Here is a 20,721-nt window from a genome sequence, read left to right as displayed (position 1 = left end):
CCAGTTGAACGTAAAGGAGTTAATAAAAAGCCAGAGGCTCCAGGCATGGTTCAGTGATCTGGCCACCATGGTGCTAGTGGATATGTGTGTTTATTGTTCCGCTCTGCATTAGGCCCTTCCACCGACACCACATTGGCGACGAGGTGGCTCCCACCCCTACAGTGTGTCTCTCCACCGTCGCATCTGACAGCACCTGTGTGGCCCCACTCACAGGCACCGTTGTATTTCTGCTGCCTCGCGTTTGTCCTAAGACACAGCGCGAGGGAGCGCGGCCTGCTTCCAGCCTGTCTCCCCTATGTGCTCAAGACCGCAGGAGAAGGGACTACAGCTGCAACAGGTACCACCAACCACCAGCGCCCACTCGCTCCATTCAACGCAAGGAGCGGCACTTGCCTCACAGCCGTAACACACCCTGCTGAAGCCGCGCTGCCACTGCCACACGCAGCGCGACACACCCCTACACCACGCGGAGCCTCAGTCTTCCCCTGGGGACACGGTCATCATATGCCTCCACCGCTGCACAACTGAAAAGAAAGAGGAATGAATGGGAGGGTATTCCTTATTTGCGAATTTCAGTTTACGAGGGAAATAAAGAACAAGCAAGCAGCTTTTTCTGGAGGAAAAAAAGTGCCAATTAAAGAACATGCGAGCAGCTTAGGGGAAGAAAGGCAACTCCACTTCCCAGAGACACCAAGGAAGAGGCTCTGCATCAAGCTTGCGAGAGCCAAAGAGAGGTACTTGCCTCAAGTGCAACCCACACCGCACCTGATAGCACTGCGTCCTCCTCAGCCACCTTCCACCCTTGCTCTCATGGCATCTGTCCCGCCGCTGGAGCCCTTTACCATCAAAGGGCCTTCGCCCTCCCAAGCAGCACAATAGAAGCCGTGGGTTGGATGCCTGTAGATTACTTCGAGGCATCTGAAATTCCAAATGCACGCAGACGCCCCATGCCTCTTTACTTTAGCGGGCCGACATCCACAAGCTCTCAAAGACCGTGCAAGAAGCAGGACCCCGCGAAACTACGCCACCAAGCGAGATGCCATCACGGCGCACTTTGAGCAGTACACCAACCCTGACTATGAGCGGTTTCTCCTCCGCCAAGCACGGCAGCTGCCGCATGAGTTGGTAGACGTTTTTTATGGGCGACTGAGAGAGCTAGCCCGCACCTGTACTCTCCCAGACGAAGATGACGAAGTCCATGCACAGTTCATTCAGCGGTGTGCTTCTCTCAGACTGTGCGAGCGGATCCTGCAAGAACACAACATACCTATGAGTGACATCTTGACCCTGGGGCTTTCCAAAGTTCTGTCCAAGGTCCAGACTGCCCACATGGACCCCCCCACTCCTCAGCCCCCATCAACGAAGAGCCGGTCAACATCATGCAAACCGAACCCAGAGGAGACAAGCCTGAAGTCCACCAAACCATCTCCACGGAACATCAAGGAGGGACCACAAAGCTGCACATGTGGGTGGTGCAGAGGCCCGTCTCCCTACAATGGAACCTGCCCTGTGAATGGCAAAACGTGCAGTGCATGTGGTAAACAGAATCAGTTCTTCAAGGTGGGCAGCTCCTCGCAAAGATGATGGCCCAGAGGCCCTCAGAAACTGGTGCTCACAGTGGAACCACACCCAGAGGAGATGTCAAGCAGTGACATGGACGAAGACGAAACTGCCACCGTCCACGAGGTAAGAACACTTGACACAATCAAGGCCGCCTGGCAGACCGCACCAATGTGCCAGATCAGAGTGCAAGACCACCTAGTCTCTGCGCTAATAGATACAGGAGCCACCATCAACCTCATGGCTGAAAACTTATACAACAGCCTGCCTAACCTGCTAGCAGTGCCTAATTTGAGCAGGGGCTTACCGGTGCTCAGCACCGGCACTTAATTGCGGGCACTGGCACTTAGGACAGCTGCTCTTTTAAAGATGAGCAGAAAAATAGTTGTTTAATAATTCAATACATGTTTAAAACAACTAATACCTGCACCCAAACAATTCTTAAAGCGTAGGGGGCTCAACTAGTCTGAATTGTCACACTTGTAGCAGTGTGATGGTTAGTAGTTGTGTAAGCTCTGACATTGGCAGCGCTGGCAGTGGCAGTATGTGGTGCGAACTGCAGTGGCCTCATCACGAGCAATTCCGGAGCAATTCTAAGTAAACATAACAGGGGATGGGGAGGTGCAGGAACAGATGTCCTTGGGAGCATCTGATGAGTAGGAAAGCAAGAAATGTAAATGTCAAGCGTGGTAGGCAGGAAACAGCCGCCTTTGCTGAAGCTGGCTTCCTTGAGTGCTGTGTACATTAAGTACGTAGTTCTCCGAACTGTTAATGAAAGGTAGTGATTAAAGACACATGTAAGAGGACCAGTCCTCATTGGGGGCAACAGAAGACAGGGCGGTTCTAGGAAGGACTATAAAGCCTATTAACAAATCAGAAGCCAACATTTACAAAGGGCAATGATGCAAGCCAATGAAAAATATGGGTGAAAAGTGGGCATAGCTTCAAGTCCATACCTGAATACAGCATGTCTTGAAGAGACCGCATAAGCGCTGCCTAGGAGAGACCTAAAATGAAAAGGGCTTACCTTAAGCTGCTTGGTGCCTCGGTCTTCCCCTGCTTCCTAGTCCCAGCAGACACTGGGACAGCAGCAGAGACTCCCTGCGCCATCCCTACGCTGCTCTCTTTCTTTGAGAGCAGCACTGGGATTATCCTGAGCGGGCTGGTTTAATGCTTGCTGTTTCTCCAACCCAGCTGTGCAATGCAGCTGGTTTGGAGAAACCTAACAGCGCATGTGTGTTTGGCCGGCCTAAGATGGCCGGCCAAACACACATGCGCCTCCCCCATTGCCCGGCCCGCCACTCCCTACACACACTAGCTCACCCAGCAGCTGAAAAATAAAGAATACAATAATAAAATATTGTTTTATTTTTCAGTTGCTGGCTCTGAGCCAGTGGGGCAACGCTCCTCAGCCATTGCAGAGGACCTGCCCCCGCAATTGTATGTTTCCTGTTGCAGTTTGATCTTTGGGAGGCTTGCAGGAAGATCTCATAATATTATCATAGAGGTATGGTCTCTTTAAGAAGTGCTGCATTGTGTATGCTTTCCCATTGTCATTTGCTTGTGTCTAGCAACAGCGGTCAATTATTGGCCTCTTGATGTACACTGCCTCTTCTGTCCCCTCATTCTCGGTGTAACAAATGTCACATGCTGTTACAGAAATGGAACAGTAGAAAAATTGACTCGTAGTGCCTGAGGTTGGATGTCACTTGTGTTGCATGAGATCAGAAACTGTTTTGGCCGCTTAGGGTCAGATGTCGGTTAGGGCTCCTCTGTAAGAAAATGATGTTTGATGGAATCGCAGAAGCCACTCGGTTTACCATAGTTGGAAGCCTGCTTACATCTCCATTTGCCTACATATTTTTTTTATTTTGACAGATCATGCTGCTGGAGACTGCCAGACGTTATAACCATGAGACAGAATGCATCACATTCCTCAAGGACTTCACCTACAGCAAAGATGATTTTCATAGGGCAGGTAAGCAAATGCATCCTAAAGAGGTTTCATCATGACAATAGGTTGGTATAATCTGCTCCTGAAAGCTGAAGAAAGACTATAGCTCAAGGATTGTTTTATAGAGGCACCGCACAGTACTCTAAGTAATATTTCTCAGAGAGTTCAGGGATTGCAACAAAAGATGACTCATTCATAAAGGTGATGGCCTTGAGCTTGAGGAGGGAATTCTCGTTTGGGTAGGTGGCCTTCTGCTTGAGGAAATTTGGTCAGGTGCAAAGACTCCAACCTATAGAGATAGAGCAAAGCAGCTAATGTATTAAAGCAGGGGTCTCCAAACCGGTCCTGGAGGGCCGGACTCATGCCAGATTTTTAGAATTACTACATGTATCTCAATGGGGATATCCCAAAAATCTGGCATGGATCCGGCCCTCCAGGACCGGTTTGGAGACCCCTGTATTAAAGTCTGAGGAGACTCTCTGACAAGTGAGGAACAGGCAGCCACCAGAGTCACTGACAGTCTGACGAAGTGAATCAGTAATTGCCCTCCATGAACTGAATCCCACTGGTCAATTCACAGGCACTAGAACTTTATTTGGACTGATTTCCCCTTTTCTTTATTGAACACCACCTTTTGTCAGAAGCAGTCCAACTTTGAATGGAATGCTAGGTTTTGGGGCATTTGGCAGATTTAATGCACCTGAGGCTTAAAACCACTGTTTGGTTCTCTTGGCAGCCAAAGCCAAGGTAGAAATGAGACTAGGGTCATACAAATAAAAGAATGTCTTACTTTAAATGTGTTCAGAAAATCATTATTATTTAGTAGCAAACACCTTAGGTTTAAAGCACTTCTCAAAATGGATTTGTGTAAAATGTATCTTGGGAGTTACTTGGGTATAATTAAATTGATCTACCGAAGTCCTAATTAATGGTAATCAGTTTATATTGCATTATTTTTTAACCTAATTTCACCGGTATTGTATCTTTAATAGATTCAAAAGCTTGAACTGTTACCCGTCTTGAATGGGAGTCCCACAATACCTTCAAAGCAGTACAATAAAGAACACATAGGCTAAAATAGCTAAACAAAACATTCATTTGATTAGCTTATCCACATCAGTTAAAAGAAATGGAACTTCAACTTATCAGGGGACAGCAACCTCTAGAACACTCGCCACATAGGCCTCTTCCCTCAGATTTTCTACAGCACGTCGTGTGCATGTTGTCTCCCTGAGGTCTGTTAAATTCTTCAACAATATTACTCCTCTGAAGCAGCTTTAACCTACCTCTACCAGATACTGAATATTAATATGTCAGAGCCATTAAAGAAGGGACTGTTCAGACCCTGTGAAACATGTGGGGAAAAAGAGACTTCATGCTGAAGACGCAAATAAGGATTGTATTTACTGCCCACAAGGTAAAACTTTGTAAAATGTGCTGCACCTTTTCCTCCAAAACTCTTTAGGATAAGGAAGGGAGGTTTCTTATTTGGCTGCAGAAATCTAAAACAAGAAAGTTTGTTCTTTCTGAGGTAGTGGATAGTGAGGATTCAACTTGCTTTTGAGAAAGCTCACAGAAAAGCGAGAGGTCGCGTGACCAAGAGTTATCCAAAGGATCTAGGAAAGACTTAAAAAAGGCTCATCATGAGTCTTCAAAAGACAGTTCGCACAGGGAGAAAAAAGAAGAGACCTCCTCAGAAACTACGAGGTCAGAGCCTACCACTCCTTCCTCAAACTTGGCTTTATGCTCAGAAAAATCCTCAGAACCGTTGACGATAAAATCTAAACTGGCTTTAAAAAATGTCACAGACAAACTCATTGCCATTGAAAATACCAGCGACGACGACTATAACGTTGACATGCCATCGACCACAATCACAACGATGACACTGTTGACAATGATCACGTCGGCAAAGATGTAGTCGAAGAGGACACCGTTAAAAAGCGCATTGTCAACGAAAATACCGTCTTCAACAGAAAAACCACTGGCAAAGACTCTTCCGCTTTCGTTAAACATAACCTCAGAGCCGACAACAACTTTGTTGATGGTGTCATCAACTAGGTATACACGATCTCAAGACGTTTTGCATACATCACCAAGTAAGGTCTCTCCTCTCCCACCAAGTTACCTACTTGGTGAGGATGGTTCGGACGATGAGGGTCCGTTTGGAGTTTGGCTGTTCAATACAGCTGGGTTAGAAAAACCTAAGTGAGCATGATTGTTTGGCTAGTCTGAGACAGCCGGCCAAACACACATGCTCACTTAGAGAGTGCACATAGCACTCCTCCTCTCCCCTCCTATGCCTTGGTCCCGCCTCTTCCTTCACACGCTGACTGAACTAGCAGCTTAGAAATAAAACCGTAATGAAATATCGTTTTATTTTTTGTCTGCTGGCTCTGTGCCAGTGGGGCGATGCTCCTCCGCCATTGCAGAGGATCCGCCCCTGGTTGCAGGACTATTTTAAAAGATTCCCAGAACTCACCAAGGCAACATCTCCAATGCAGTCCATGCGTCCATCTCAAGCTCCAACTCTGAGAACTCCTTTCCCTAAACCTCCACCTCTGACACCTAGAATGACTCCAGCGTCCAACATAGCAGTGCCTCCTGGGGATACCCCATCTACCTCGGATGATGACAGAGCGAAAGGGGAAATCCCTGACAATCAGTCTACCCCCTAAGAATGGGATGAAAATGTAATTCCGACACCATGTCTACTTGCACCATAATCTGTGGATTCTCCACCTGATGACATTGGAGGTTTCTATAATTTCATGGAAAGAGCACCAAAAAGATTTCAATTGCCTTTAACGGTTTAACAATCAGACTACTACTTGTACGACTTCAAAGAGCCTACCAAGAAATCTATTGGAGCGATCCCAGTGGTGGATTACATTTTGGAGGAAGGCAGAACAATTATGAAATATCCTGCTACAGTCTCTACTGTCCTGCCAATGACTGACGAGAAATAGAAGGAACCGGAGAACTTCCCTACATGTCTGGTTGGAAACCCAATTCCAGATTGTGTGGTAACACAGGTGGCTCAGCGCCAGTCCGAGAATCCTTTGACGCCCATATCAACTGGATAATATGGGTAAAAGATTTTCTACGTCAGCCACTATGGTTCAAGCTGCCGATTTACTAGCCATATTGAGACGGTATGACAGGCAAATGTGGTCAGACATTACTGAATATATAGATCTTTACCTAGAAGATAAAAAATGGGAAGCAAAGAATATTCTTTGGGAGGCTCGTCAGAAATAATAGATTGTGCTATGACTATAGCATCAACAGGATTCATAAAATTGGCAGGAGCTGCTGTTCTGACACGACAAGGATCGCTAACAGTCCTGTTATTCAGGCCTGAAGACCAGAGTAGAATTTTAGATATGCCGTACGATGGGGAGGCATTATTCAGAAAGCATGTCGACACCGTCTAGCAGACAATTAAGGCGCATACTGATACTTCAAAATGCTTGGGCAGCTTGCAAATAAGGAAGGCGCCTCTTCTATGGGCACAAGGAAGAGGTTTGTTTTCATATAGGAGTTACTAGAAATAGCAACAGTATCAGCCCCTTCAGCAGCAATATCGGCCTTCCTACTTCAACAGCCATTTAGACCACCACCAGCAACAGCTTACACAAAGAAAGTGCCTTGAAGAAAATAAACCTCTCAGGCAAGAGATACTGGCAGAAAGGTGTGACACTTTAAAAGTGCTGTCAATACCCTTTATAGACAACCAATTTGTGAGAGCGAAAAAAGGACATCCTACAATCCTCATTTATTTATTTATTTATTTATTTAAAAGGTTTTATATAGCCCTGGTTGGACCCAGGAGTTTCAGAGCGAAGTTGTATTGAAGACTCAGACTGATAATACAGCATTGGTACTTATGAGACAATTTGCACATGTGGCGCATAATTTAAATGGAGCAGAACATATAAGATCAAGGATTAAACAACAGATCAAAGAAGATAGTGGGAGTGATAGGATGGTATAAAGCAGCATAAGGCAGAGTGGGAGTTGAGGGCCAGTGACCGAGATTAAGAGCTCCAGTATTTGTTAGGAAGGAGCAGCTTGAGCTCTTTTTTGAAGAGGGGGTAGGAGGGATTACAGCGTAGCTCTTTAGGGAGAGCATTCCAGACCGAGGGTGCATTTCCAGAGAAAGATCGAGATTGTGTAGTTTTCTTTTTTAGAAGAGGAGGGACAAGGGTAAGAGCGTTGGTGCTACTAAATGCTCTGGTGCAGCCCGCTTTGTGGAGTTTTTCGGTGATGTACGATGGTGTATTTTGATGTACGGCTTTGTAGGTGATGCAGGCAGTTTTATAGGTGGATCTGTCTTCAATCGGGAGCCATTTGAGGTCCTTGAGAACGGGGGAGATGCGGTCGAATCGTTTGCAGCCAGTGATCAGCCTGGCTGCAAGGTTAAGTATGGATTTGATAGGGGCAAGGTGGACTTTAGGAGTACCTGTGAGGGAGGCATTACCGTAGTCTATTCTTGATAGGACCAACGATTGCACAACCAATTTAAAGTCATCGGTTGGAATGAAGGGTTTGATTTTTTTGAGGTGCTGGAGTACGAATGAGCGCCTTTGGCTGAGTTTTTTATGTGGGGATGAGGCTGAGGTTTTGATCGATGCTGATGCTGAGGGATTTGACAGAGTTGGAGATGGAGAGAGATTTGATGTCAGAGATCCAGAAATGAATGGGCAGAGGGTTGTTTTTGGGAGAGAATAGAATGATTTCTGTTTTTTTAGGGTTAAGTTTGAGGTGGTTTTGATGGAACCATAGTTGGATCTTGATCCTATAGTAAAGTTGGGTGTCGTCGGCATAGAGGTGGTAACCAATTTTAGCTTGTTTGAGGATGAGGGTGAGGGGTTCCATGAAGAGGTTGAATAGGATGGGAGAGAGAATGGAGCCCTGGGGGACGCCCATGGTGACAGGTAGAGGTTTAGAAAGTCAGTCAGTCATAATAGCTTTATTTCAATAAAAAACATATTTTAAAAGCTGTAGAACAAGAATAAAAAAAGCTATATTATTAAAAACACAGTACATTTTATCAAAAAGTAAATATACCCTAATTGACTGAATAACAAAATTAATCAGAAACCTTATAATAGAATAGTTAAAAATGACATTTACAGCATAAAAATGGGAGAAAGTGCAATTCACAAAGTGCGGATAACTCAAGAATGCTTAGGGATTGGCATTCAGGGTTCTCGATCTACTGTTCCACGCCCATCTCAGGAATTTGGCAAAACCACAAGCATAGAGGGCTCGTGCATCAGGTCTTAAAATGCGCAAGGCCACAAAGTGGCTACGAGTACCCAACTCCCTGCAGAGTGGTTTAAGCCAACATTCCCTTGGCGCTTTGTAGGCTGGACACACGAACATGACATGCGCTATTGACTCAAGATTAGACCCACAGTTCGGGCAAGAGGCTGGTGTCTGGTAGTGGGCCTTCCATCGCGCAGTCATTTCGTGAGTGAGGAGTGAACCAACCCTGAACTCAAAAAACAGAGCTCTGTCGTGAGGTTTTTGTATGACATCTAGGTACGGTTCATAGCGAGTAGAATGCTTGTGTTGCATAAACTCCTCTGACAGCCTGCCTAATTTGGGATCAAGGAAAACCTTATTACCAACCCAAAACCAATAGGCCTTCTTGAGTTCTGCCTTTGGTGGAGCAGTTCTGTTTGCCCATGCCTCTTTAAGGTCAAGGTCATACAGCAATGTTTTTAGGTCCTTTAGCCATTTGATTTATACATATTCATTATTTCACTTAATCCTGCTGCATACTTTGCCAGTTCTGGCGTCCGCCACTTGCTGGCCCACAACAGGAGGGGGCAAAGTCTTGCTAAATCTCTAAACGAGTGGCACCCTAGATCTTGTAGTAAGGGCCTAGTGGGGGTCCTCAGGGGCAGCATCATAAGTTCCTTTAAAAATGTGTTTTCTGATCTCACAATTTAATCTGAGTTGGAAAAGCCCCAGAGTTCAGCTCTGTAAAGGGCTGAGCTCACTCCCCTGGCCTTATAGATGTCGATAGCGGGAGCTATAGGTCTACTTGTTGAAGTACGGTGCTCTTTAAATATTGCCCCCGCTACCCTTTTGTGATTCAGAAGCATTTTTTGGATGTGAGAACTCTAAAGCATGAAGTCGGAGATGTGGATGACCAGGTAATCGAACGTGGTAACCCTCTCTACCGGGACAGAATTTAGTACTGGTGGAGTCCTAAGCTTTCTTGGGGGATTCAACACCAGATACTTTGTTTTCTCAGAGTTAATGACCAGCCCTCTGTTAGAGCAAAATGACTGGAAGCTGTCCAACAAACTCTGTAGGCCCCTCGGGGTCTTTGAAATTAGGAGGGCATCATCGGCAAACAGGAGGGTGGGAATTTTTTCGCCCGCCAGGGCTGGAGTGTCAGATGGTACTCGCTGTAGATGTTCAACCACCCCATTCACATACAAAGAGAATAGGGTGGGAGATAAAACACAGTCCTGGCGGACACCCCTGTTCACAGATATACTGTCCGTCTTCTGTCCTTGAGAGGCCCATCTCACTTGGGCATAGTTGCCTTCATGGAGACGCACCAACAAATTTAAGATGTACTTAGGGACCCCCTGCTCAGCTAACACCTGCCACAGGCGCCCCCGGGGGACTAGGTCAAAGGCAGTCTTTAGGCCTATAAATGCGAGGTAAAGACTGCCTTTGCCCTTCTGAACCACCTTCCATTGAAGGAGGAGTAACCTAAACACCTGCACGATTGTTCCGGTGCCAGCCCTAAAACCTGCTTGGTAATGGGAGAGAATCCTATTTTCATCTGCCCATGCCAAGATTCTCTCCAACACCACCCTCCCAACAACCTTTTGTACTGAATCAATTAGGCTTATTGGGCGATAATTAATAGGGTCGTCCCTGGCGCCCTTTTTATAAATAGGGACGACCTTTGCTCCTTTCCAGGAATCTGGAATCGGAGAGCTGTTGTTAATGGAATTAATTAAGATGGCAATAAATTTCGCCCATTTTGCGGGGTCTGCCCGAAGGAGATCCCCGGGAATGCCATCTGGGCCTTCTGCCTTTGCTGGGACTATACGCCGGATGGCGGTTTCCACTTCCAATTCAGAAAAAGGGTAGCTGTTTGATTCCCCCAGGCCTATTCTAAAATCAATTAGTAGGCCTTCCCATGGGGCATCTTTAGAGTTAGAATAAAGTTTCAGGAAGAGATCGTATAGGGAGAGACTTGCTTTTGACAGCTGCAACCAAGGCTTCTCGCGCACTAGGCGGAGACCTGCTCCAGCAGTTGTCCAGAATTTTTTTTCCAGAGTACTAATTGTTTTTTCGTACATTTTGGGGATTCTTTCAGTAGCATCAGAGTCCGTAGAGGCCTCCCTCAGTTCGCCTAAAGCCTCTGCCAGAGTCTCTCTAATGCCACTTAATTTCTTATCGTCCAGGACAACTCTATGCCATTTCAGATCTCTACTACAATTTGAGGGAATTACTTCCCTTGTTGACATTGAGTTTTTTGTATCACTAGATCCAGTAATGGAAAGACATGGCTTGGTAATTCGGGCTGGACTGTTCCCATGAGGCACATGGTCAAGGCAGATTTGCATATAGCCAGTGTCTGACCTAGGGTGGTGTGGATAGCAAAAAAACGATGGATTTAGGCCCAGATCTTTATACTGGGGTGAATGTAAGACATTGTTCTGCATTCTGTCAACCTGTGTTTTTTGCTAGATCCAGTAATGGGCAACCATGAGGATTTCAAGGTTAAGAATAATGGATTATGGTCACTGTCAACTGTCGGTGTTATCACCATATCAATTAAATGCCATCACAATTTGTAGTTCAAAAGGATATAGTCAATTTGCGATGAGCAACCTACCCTATTATAGGTATGTGCCCCTTTTGAATCAGACGATGACCTACCATTGGTTGCCCTTAACCCATATTATACGACTAGAGAGTTCAACTGAACAGCCAATTTGGTCCATCCTTTTATCGGCGGGATACTCAGCGAGGGAATTCCCAGCTTCGCATCATCCTCTTCAATGTCTAGCACATCCACGGCAGAAAGAGGCTCAATAGTACAATTGAAGTCTCCTGCTACCAGGATATGCGAATCATGGGAGCAATTGGAAAGATCAGCTTCCAAGGACGTGACTATAGGAGATTCTGCTCCTCCCTTTGTCCCTCGAACATAGATATTAAAAATTTCCAGAATTCTGCCTCCTTGGTTCTCCCTAATTGTTAATCTTAAAAGATCAGGAGAAATACAATTAATCTGTTTCATTGTGCAATCTAAGGAAATGCTGATCCATACTAATAAGCCGCCGGAGGGGCGCCCTTTCCCTGTTAATGCTGGAACGCAGTAAGACACAAAGGCTACTTTGTGATGAGGAAACTGACTCCATGTCTCTTGAAAGATACAAATAGTGTAGCCTTCAATAAAGCTGTTCCAGTCTGCGAGGGGTAGTTTCTTAGAGAGGCCAGCTATATTCCAGCAAAGGATCTTTAGGTTTGGGCTGTCCACTTTGGGATGCCCCAGCTTGTTCGGTAATTTAGTCGGGGCGCAATTGGATTCCGAAGAGGAGTTTATAAAACGAGGGCTTGGGGCTATATGCCTAGAATCGGGGGCCATTCGAAGAGAATAGGAAGATTCGGTTGGGATAACCCAACCTGGTTATGTGGACTCTGTAGAACGGTAGTGGCAATGGAGACACTACCTATAAGAGCTGGTAGAGGGTCACATATGTGGGCAGTTGGTGTTTGGGAAATTCCTGCCAGTCAATCATTGTTGCCTAATTGCGACCCTCTAGAGAGCTCGATGACTTCATCCCTCGTGATTGCATTAATGGCCAATGGAGAACATCTGAATTGAATACCCGAAATACCAGGAGGGCAGGTCCTGTACTCCAAAGCGAATAGGCCCTCGGCCAAGTGGGGAGATATCAATGTAAGCTCGATAGTGTCTAATCGTTAAACTGGATGAGAGTACCTTGTTACCTTGACGATATCCTCTTATCAATGAATGGCAACCTCTAACAGGTCAGATCCAATGTATGACCTTATTACTTAGTGAATCCCCATATTCACTACCCACCGCCTTAGGAACATTAACCATAAAAATTGTCTACTTTGAGGACATGAAACGGGGAGGGCATCCAGCGGAAGGAGAACCTGCTGCTACTATATTATGTGAATGTACCTGGGGTGTGGAGGGAGCTAATGCGATGTGGATAGGCCCAGGTAGAGCGTTGGTTTGGTTCCTGCACTGCACCATTGCCGCAGACTCACTGGGTGGCACTGACTTGTGAGTTGGGATAATGCATGATGGTCGATTTGATGCAGAACACGCCCTGTCAACTTGTTTAGGGTTTTTTGGCAATAAATTTGAAAACTGTGAGGCGGCTAAGTGATTTTGTGGAGTGTGGTGCAACGCTAGTGCTTCCACGGAAGCTCTTAAATCTGTGACTAAAGGTTTTAGGTCCCTCACCTCTGCTGTTAACAAGTTTATAATTGATATCAGGGTCGGGGTCCTATTGCTTCGATCTGATTCACCCTCCATTTGCTCATCAATTAAGGCTTCCGCTGAACCAAGAATTGTGGAATCCTTTCGAGAAGCCGAAAAACGATTGGAGCAAACTACAACAGCAGGCTCCAAGTGGCTCGGCCTATGCTGTACCAAGGGCTGGAATAGTGTCTGGGAGAGCAAAGGAATATATGGGGCAGGGCTGGACTGTTTATTGCTAGTTGAGAAGCTCGGACCAGACAATTTGCGGAACATCTGGGGTATATGTATATGGGCTAACTGGGAGCATTTACCGGATTCATCCGTCTGTATTGTATTAGTTTCCGAATTTACAACAGGGTCTCCTAGCAATATACTCTCGCAATCTTCAACAAGATTTTCTATACGGTCCATAACATCAGATTTAGACATCTTCTTGTTATTTTTCTTTACTTTCTTTACTTTCTTTGCTTTCCTAGGGCCCTGCGTTATGTTCGTTCCTGGGCCCCCCTGCCCCCTCCATTGCCATCCTCTTACCCATAGACAATATATCAGTTCCAAGGTTCTTTTGGGTTTATATAAATAGAGTACCTTTAGAAACAGTCACAGGACCATGCAGTTCACTCCACCCGATGGCCGATGACAAACAAAAGGGGGGGTGGCCCTGCCCTGACTCTTCCTGGCTGTGACAGGCTTGGACGGGCCCGCCCTTGGCCCGGGCTTCGCGAAGCGGGAGACCCGAGGTCTTTTGTGCTGGCTGGCGGCGGTGAAGGAGGGGCTGGGGCCGTCACTTCCTGCTTCTTGCCCGCTAGTCCCGCTGCTCCCTGGGGCTTGTTGTCCGCCCGCTGCTGGTGCCGGCGAGTTGCGCTGCGTCTCCCGCGAAGCAGGAAGCGCAAGGTATTTTGTGCTGGCTGGCGGCGGTGAAGGAGGGGCTGGGGCCGTCACTTCCTGCTTTTTAGAATTCTGCGAATTGGTTTTTAGAGTGTTCAGAAGAATGGCGCACAACTTGTTACGGTATGGTCATAGTCAATGAGATCTAAGAAAGGGGATATTTTGGTTGGTGCCTCTTGGCCAGAGGAAAACCTTAACCTCTGTAATAAAGGAAGGACAGAGACCTCCTTTTCTGGGAATTAGGCAAAAGTCCAGAGCACACAACAGTATAAATAGACTGGTTTGTCTAAAAGTAATGATCGTAGGGATAGACCGGACAAAGCGTATAGTTTTCAAAGGTTTTATTCACCACAGTGTTCCTGACCTGGGAATCACTGTGCACACAAATCAAGCCGACACGTGTTTCGTCACAACATATGGCTGTGATTCTTCAGGGCTGGAAGAAAGTAATCAAATAATAATTAAGAGTTCAAAAAACCGCAATGGAAAGTTACGTTTTATGTGGTGTTCTTTCTTACCACATAAAACGTAACTTTCCATTGCGGTTTTTTGACCTCTTAATTATTATTCAATCATTACTTTTAGACAAACCAGTCTATTTATACTGTTGTGTGCTCTGGACTTTTGCCTACTTCCTGCTTCTTGCCCGCTAGTCCCGCTGCTCCCTGGGGCTTGTTGTCCGTCCCCGCTTCTGGTGCTGGTGAGTTGCGCTGCGTCTCCCGCGAAGCAGGAGGCGCAAAGTCTTTTGTGCTGGCTGGCAGCGGTGAAGGAGGGGTTGGGGCTGTCATTTCCTGCTTCTTGCCCGCTAGACCTGCTGCTCCCTGGGGCTTGTCCGCCCCGCTGCTGGTGCCGGTGAGTTGCGCTGCGTTTAGAAAGGCAATTGTTGGTTTTAATTTGTTGTGTTCTGTGTAGGAAAAAGGAAGTGAACCACTTAAGAACGGTTCTGTTTAAGCCAAAACGGTTTTTGAGTATGCTGAGTAGGGCAGCATGGTTAACAGTATCAAAGGCAGCAGAGAGGTCAAGAAGAATGAGAAGGGAGGCTTCACCTTTATCTGAATGGCAGGAGAAAGGGTGAGAAAGTTAGGGAGGGGGGGGTACGTTTGTGGGGGGGTGGAACGGCAAAGGATTGGTCAATCTTTGTGATTTTGTCTAAGAAGAAGCTAGCGATTTCCTCACATCTTTCAACTGAAGCTGGAAGATTAGGGGGGAGCAGAAGTAGTTTGGTTTTTAATAATGTTAAATAGTTCTCTCAGTCAATTTTTTGCCCGGTCAAGTTGAGAACGGAAGAAGGATACTTTTTCGTTAAAAATATGTTATTTATAGCTGGCCCTAGCGGCTCTTAGGAGGGTAAGATTAGAGGAGGAGGGCTGTTGCCTTCAAGTGTGTTCGGTTTGTCTGAGGGCTCGTCTCTCATTGTTAAGGTCGGCATTGAACCAGGATTTAGATGGTTTGCTTTTTTGTAGTTTGAGCTTGGCAGGGGCAATTTTGTCAAGGACCTTCGTGATGGATCTGTTTTAACCCCTTCCATGCTCATGACGAGCTCAGCTCGTCATGAGGCACACTGGAGCTGTGCTTATGACGAGCTGAGCTCGTCATGAACTCAGGCATTTTCAATTTTTCAGCACACAGCGGGAAAATGCACAGCAGCCATGTGGTTAATGATCCTTAAGGTCATTAGTGCTGTGGGGCAGAGGAGTAAGTCGTAGGAGGGCTCCTATTTTAGTCTCCAGCTCGCCCGGGGGGATAGGTTGAAGATTTCTTGTTAGTTTCATTTGTTTTATTGTATTAGAGGAGGGGGGGGCATGGAGCTGTTGATCGTGAAGAGGATGAGGTGGTGATCAGACCAGTCAATAGGTATAATGTTGGAGAGAATAGCCAAGTCTTTGCTGGTGATGACAGCATCAAGGGTGGTACCTTTGTCGTGTGTTGGAGAATTGCAAAGTTGCTTCAAGTTGCTGATATCAAGTAGGTCATTAATAAGGTTGATCGATGGGTCGTCTGTTTTATTCCAGTGGAGGTTGAAATGCCCAAGGAAGAGGTTACTAGAGTTGGTAACCGCTGATTGAATAAGAAGATCTGATAATTCTTCGACCAAGGAGAGAGGGTTGCCAGGAGGATGGTAAATATTATGTAAACAAATCGGGGGGAGCCCTGAATAGTGAGTTCATCACACAGATATTCAAGGTCAGGGTGTGGGACAGGAGTGAGTAGAAGTTCATCTTTATAGATTATGGCGAGGCCCCCACCAATTTTAATAAGCCTGTCTTTTATGAGGATGGTGAAACCTGGGGGTGCGAGCAGGTCAAGAATTGATGCTGAGTGGTAATTGAGCCAAGTTTCCCAAAGAAATGCGATGTCCATGCTTTTACTGAGAATGGTTTCCGCGATTTCCGTAGCATGGCAGGAAGCTAAACGGCAGTTGACCAGCATGCAGGTGAGGGGTTCGGGGTCGGTCCTTTTAGTGAGGGAGCAGGAGTGGATGGTGGTGAGTTGTTGCGGAGGTCTGGGCGATGTATGGGAGGACAGGGTCCTACTTGTTCCTAAGATCACAGGGATAGAAGAATGAGGTGGGAGAGAATTTGTGGTTGGTGAGGGGGCAAGGTGGTTTAGATTAAAGTTAGGAGGAACAGTGGGGGGATATGGTTCGAGAAGTAGGGTGGTATGCTAGGGCATTTACTGCAGGGCGACTCGAGCGAGTAGTTATCGAAAGGGGTAGTAGCTCCTCGGATGCGGGGTGCAGGGTATGTAGGTAAGCTGTCCAGCGGATAGGTGTGATAGGAAAGATTATTAGAGGCGAAGTCAGTTGCATGGCAGGAAGCTGAACGGCAGTTGACCAGCATGCAGTTAATAGGTTTGGGGTCAGTCATTTTATGGGTGAATAGGAGTGGGTAGTGGTGAGTTGTTGTGGAGGTCTGGGCACAGCAGGGGAGGATGGGGTCCTACTTGTACCAAGGATCACAGGGATGGATAAGTGAGGTGGGAGAGACTTTGTGGTTGGCGAGGAGGCGAGGTGGTTTACATTTTGGCTAGGGATAGCGGGGGGTGGTGGGATGGATCGAAACGAGGGGGGGTAAGTTAGAGCATTTACTGCTGGGCGGATCAGGTGAGATTATTTCGATAGGGGGAGTAGACCCTTGGCTGTGGGGTGAAGGGTTTGTAGGTAAGAGGTCCTGGGGTAGGTATGACTGGAAAGATACTCTGTGGCGAGGGAGTGTAAACCGATTTTGAGGGAGGAGAGTTCTAAAACGATGGTTGAGAGGTGGAGTTCTATATTAAGGAGAGACTGAGTAAGAAGGGTGATGGGGAGGGAGAATGGGAGATCTAGTAGGGGGAGAGAATGGGTTGCAAGGAGGCAGTGGAGTGGGAGGGTGTGAGATGGTGATCCCAGGAGTTAATTGACATAAATGAGAGGAGAGGGGGGAAAGAGGGGGTGCTGGGGGCTGTTAGCTGGGTAACAGGTGGGATGGGTGGCGGGAGACAGGATTGGAGTTATTAATGAAGCTGTTGGGTAGTCAAAGGTGAGAGTTGTATGCCGATGCAGGTGTATTAAGTGGAGAAGTAGTAAGGCTGCTAGGAGAGAAGGTGAAAGGGGTAATTTGTGCAGCTGTTGGGGTGTCGGGGGGCAAGGGAGCCAGATGAGAGAGGTTTTGGGAGGCCGAGGGGGTTGCAAGTAGAACAGGAGTGGGAGAGGTAGTTGATGCGGTCGTGGGAAAATATGTTTGTGATACTGGAGTTTCAATGTCAATAGGTGAGTCCGGGACCAGCTGGGTTGGGGTCAGGGAGCGGGCGGGTAAGGCTAGCTTTAGGGGGGAGAAAGGTTAGTGGACGAAGTAGGTGGTAGGTTATGGAATAATGAGCTGAAGTGGTGTTCAAAAATGGTGAGGTGGTTTTCGGAAGCTTTGATGGGGAGGTTTCCAGATTTGAAAATAGAGATGTCAATTTCAGCAGGGAATGTGGGGGAAGGAGTGGTGGAAAGTTTCAGACCGTAAGGGATTTTACGGGAGTTCAAGATAGGAAGGTGGCGGAGAAAGATACTTTTCCATTTAGAAGGGCGTTTAGTGAAGAAGATGTAGTTAGTTTTAATGATGCAGGTAAGGCTAAGATAGTTGTCCACAAATAAGATTTCATGATGGCGAATAAGAAGTTTGTGTTTGAAGTTTTTCTTGCCATTTTTGGTAAGGTTAGAGAGGTAAAGGATAGACCACGAGTTGGGTCCATGTTTCGTGACGTGTGAGTCCTGTAACAAGTGGGTAATGTTGAGGGATGGCATGATGGGTCGGTGTTAGTGGCCAGGGGAGGACTGAGGGGGGTGGATAGGGGTAGAGCACGATGTGGGCAGGGAATATGAGAGATGGGGGGCATTATTGGCAAACGACAGTGTTGAGGTTTTATTATCAGGGGTGCGTTGTGAACCGTGGAGAGTAAAGGGTCAAGAGGGATGCGATGAGGGGGTTGAGAGGAGGGGGGGGGGGGGGGGATTTTAGGGGGAGGATTGTGGGCTGATTAAGTGTTATGAGAGGTGTTAGAAAGGGAGGGAGTGCTATTCAGGAGAGAAATTAATGGAAAGTAGTAGGGGGAAGTGGTGTGGGGGGATAACGAGATAGAGGGGCGTAGCAATGCTAGAAAAAGATCAGTGAGCACTAGAGGTAAGCAAATCAAAGAGGAGCAGGGGGATGAAGACAAAGGTGTATCAGTGCGCGTAAATCAAAAGATGAGCCAGGAAACGTTGAGAAAGATTAAAAATTTAAATTGAAATTGTAACCAGTTGAGAAAAATGGAGTGGGGGAGTCAAAAAGAGTACATGTAGAGCATAGGTAAATAACCAGGTTAAATGTCAAAATACAAAAACAGAAATGAGGTAAACCATTATGTATTGCCCCAAAACTAAAAATAATAAAAGTAGATAACATAATTCACATTGCGTTTCGGGTAGCATAAACAGTCTGGGAAAATTAAAATCAAAATTAAAAATTGTGAGCAGTGGAGATAAATAAGGAGGGAGAGACTAAAATGAGTGCCCGTAGAGTAGAGGTAGATAACAAGACTAGTATAGAAGTACAAAAACCGCAATGAGGTGAAACATTTCGATTCCACCTAGACTAAAAAATAACTAAAATAAAATAAAAAAATAGTTAACATAGTTCACATTATGTTTCGGGCGGCATTAACAATCCAGGGATACAAATAGCATGATGAGAGGGTTTGTCTGAAACGAGGTTTAGTATCACCCCTAATGGAGGGGGTTGATTGAGGATGTCTCGCAGGAGAAATGAAACCGTGTAATTCCTGCTTAGTAGCTGTGAGTTGGAGATGAGTTAGTGTACCATCAGGTCGTCTCCTATGATGACGTTTGGAAGATTACATGAAGGTAGAGCCCAGGTCTTTAGCCTTAGATGCGGTGTCGCCATTATGGGTGCAGGTCGCTGTCTATAACTGTAAGGGTTAATTAAAGGAGGTCCAGGAGAGGCATAACTCCCCAATATTAATCAAGAGACCTCAGTAGGTCATGGGCGATTGGAGGAGCTAGTGAGTGCAGGTAGTTAGGGGAGACCGGAGGAGAATGTAAATCAGGTTGTTGCCAATTTTGTGTCCGGACCACCAGCGGTGTGATAGATTGGTCAGAATGCAGGGGAGGAGTGGCGCAACCCTCCTGCTCCATCACGTAGAGCAGCAAAGTAAATGAATTTCAGCTGCCGCGGTCACCATGGGGGACCAGGGGAGGACAGTAGTCAGGTCGTGGTTGAGACAGGACTAGGCAGCCAACCGCGTACCTGGTCAGATTGAAGTTAGGGGGGGACGAAGAGCGACACCCAGTGCCAACGTGCAGTACCTCTAACCCTCAAACCATGGCCACGGTATCGCCCATAGCACCATAGCTCACCGTCTCGAGCACCAGGTGATGAGGGCGTCGGGGCGCGGACCCAGATCAGTGGGAGCAGGCGCGCGGATTCATGGACTTACCTCATGCCCAGTGTAACCAGCAAGAGGGGCTTACATCGTGACCATCTGCATTGAAATCCCCCCTTATTTTCTGTCCCTAGTATATCAAGGTCCTAGTCCAGATAGTCTGAGCTGAATCATTGTTAAAAACAGTGCGGAAGCCCGAGAGATGCCCAATTTAATTTAAATTATGTCTTGAACAGTTGCCATTTTAAGGATAGTCTGTAAGGATGAGATTGGAAAGCAGTCATGTTTCTATGTTTACTACCAGTGAGGATGTGTCTGGAGCAGGCGCCATTTTAAAGTCAGACGTCCTGCTTGAGGCTCGTACTTATTCACAGGACGATTATGAATTGAATGTCAACCGCTTCCGCCGATAAACCTCCTCACCTCGATCCATGAGCTAGAGAGAACAACAGTGTCATGATGAGGGGCAGGGAAGAAGGAGAGATGGTCTCGCAGAGAGAGAAAATGGCTCCCATCTCATAAGAGCCCCAGCGGAAAAAGTCACTGAAACGCACAGGATCCGCTGTTCCAGGGTCCGAACGACCGAAGATTGGATGCTGTTCTCTCCTTCTGAAATGCTCCACAGCGGATACTCGGCAGTGCCCGGTGCTCTGAAAATCGATGCCGTTAGTACGGAGGAGCGCTATCCAACCGCCAATTGCATTCGGAAACCAGCTATATCTGTCATCTGTAAGGCATTCGGGACAGAGCTGCGGCAGAACGTTGAAGTCCGATGACCCTTGTATTCAGGGCGAGAGCTCGTGGACTTCTAACTACTGCTCCCGTCTCCTGCACGGCTCCATGGCAATCTCCGCTGCCATCTCGGATGCTGATCGCAGCATCTAGCGGCAATCCGATCCCCCCA

The 20,721-nt window shown here is 46.8% G+C and overlaps 1 protein-coding gene across 4 annotated transcripts in view; it reads left to right on the top strand.

The window, feature by feature from the left end:
• The window catches only part of LOC147701486 (oxysterols receptor LXR-beta-like), a 319,523-nt gene that overhangs the window by 187,471 nt on the left and 111,331 nt on the right, over positions 1 to 20,721 (top strand). For all 4 annotated transcript variants that reach the window (XM_086930165.1, XM_086930162.1, XM_086930166.1 and 1 more), the window contains one exon: positions 3,439 to 3,538. In XM_086930165.1, coding sequence (XP_086786291.1) covers positions 3,439 to 3,538 — 100 coding nt within the window. The remainder of the gene's footprint in view (positions 1 to 3,438; positions 3,539 to 20,721) is intronic.

The sequence above is a fragment of the Lissotriton vulgaris genome, chromosome 7, assembly GCF_964263255.1.
Source record: "Lissotriton vulgaris chromosome 7, aLisVul1.2, whole genome shotgun sequence".
Lineage (NCBI taxonomy): Eukaryota > Metazoa > Chordata > Amphibia > Caudata > Salamandridae > Lissotriton > Lissotriton vulgaris.
The sequence above is the reverse complement of the archived record's forward strand: the minus strand, read 5'-3'. Positions and strand labels throughout refer to the sequence as shown.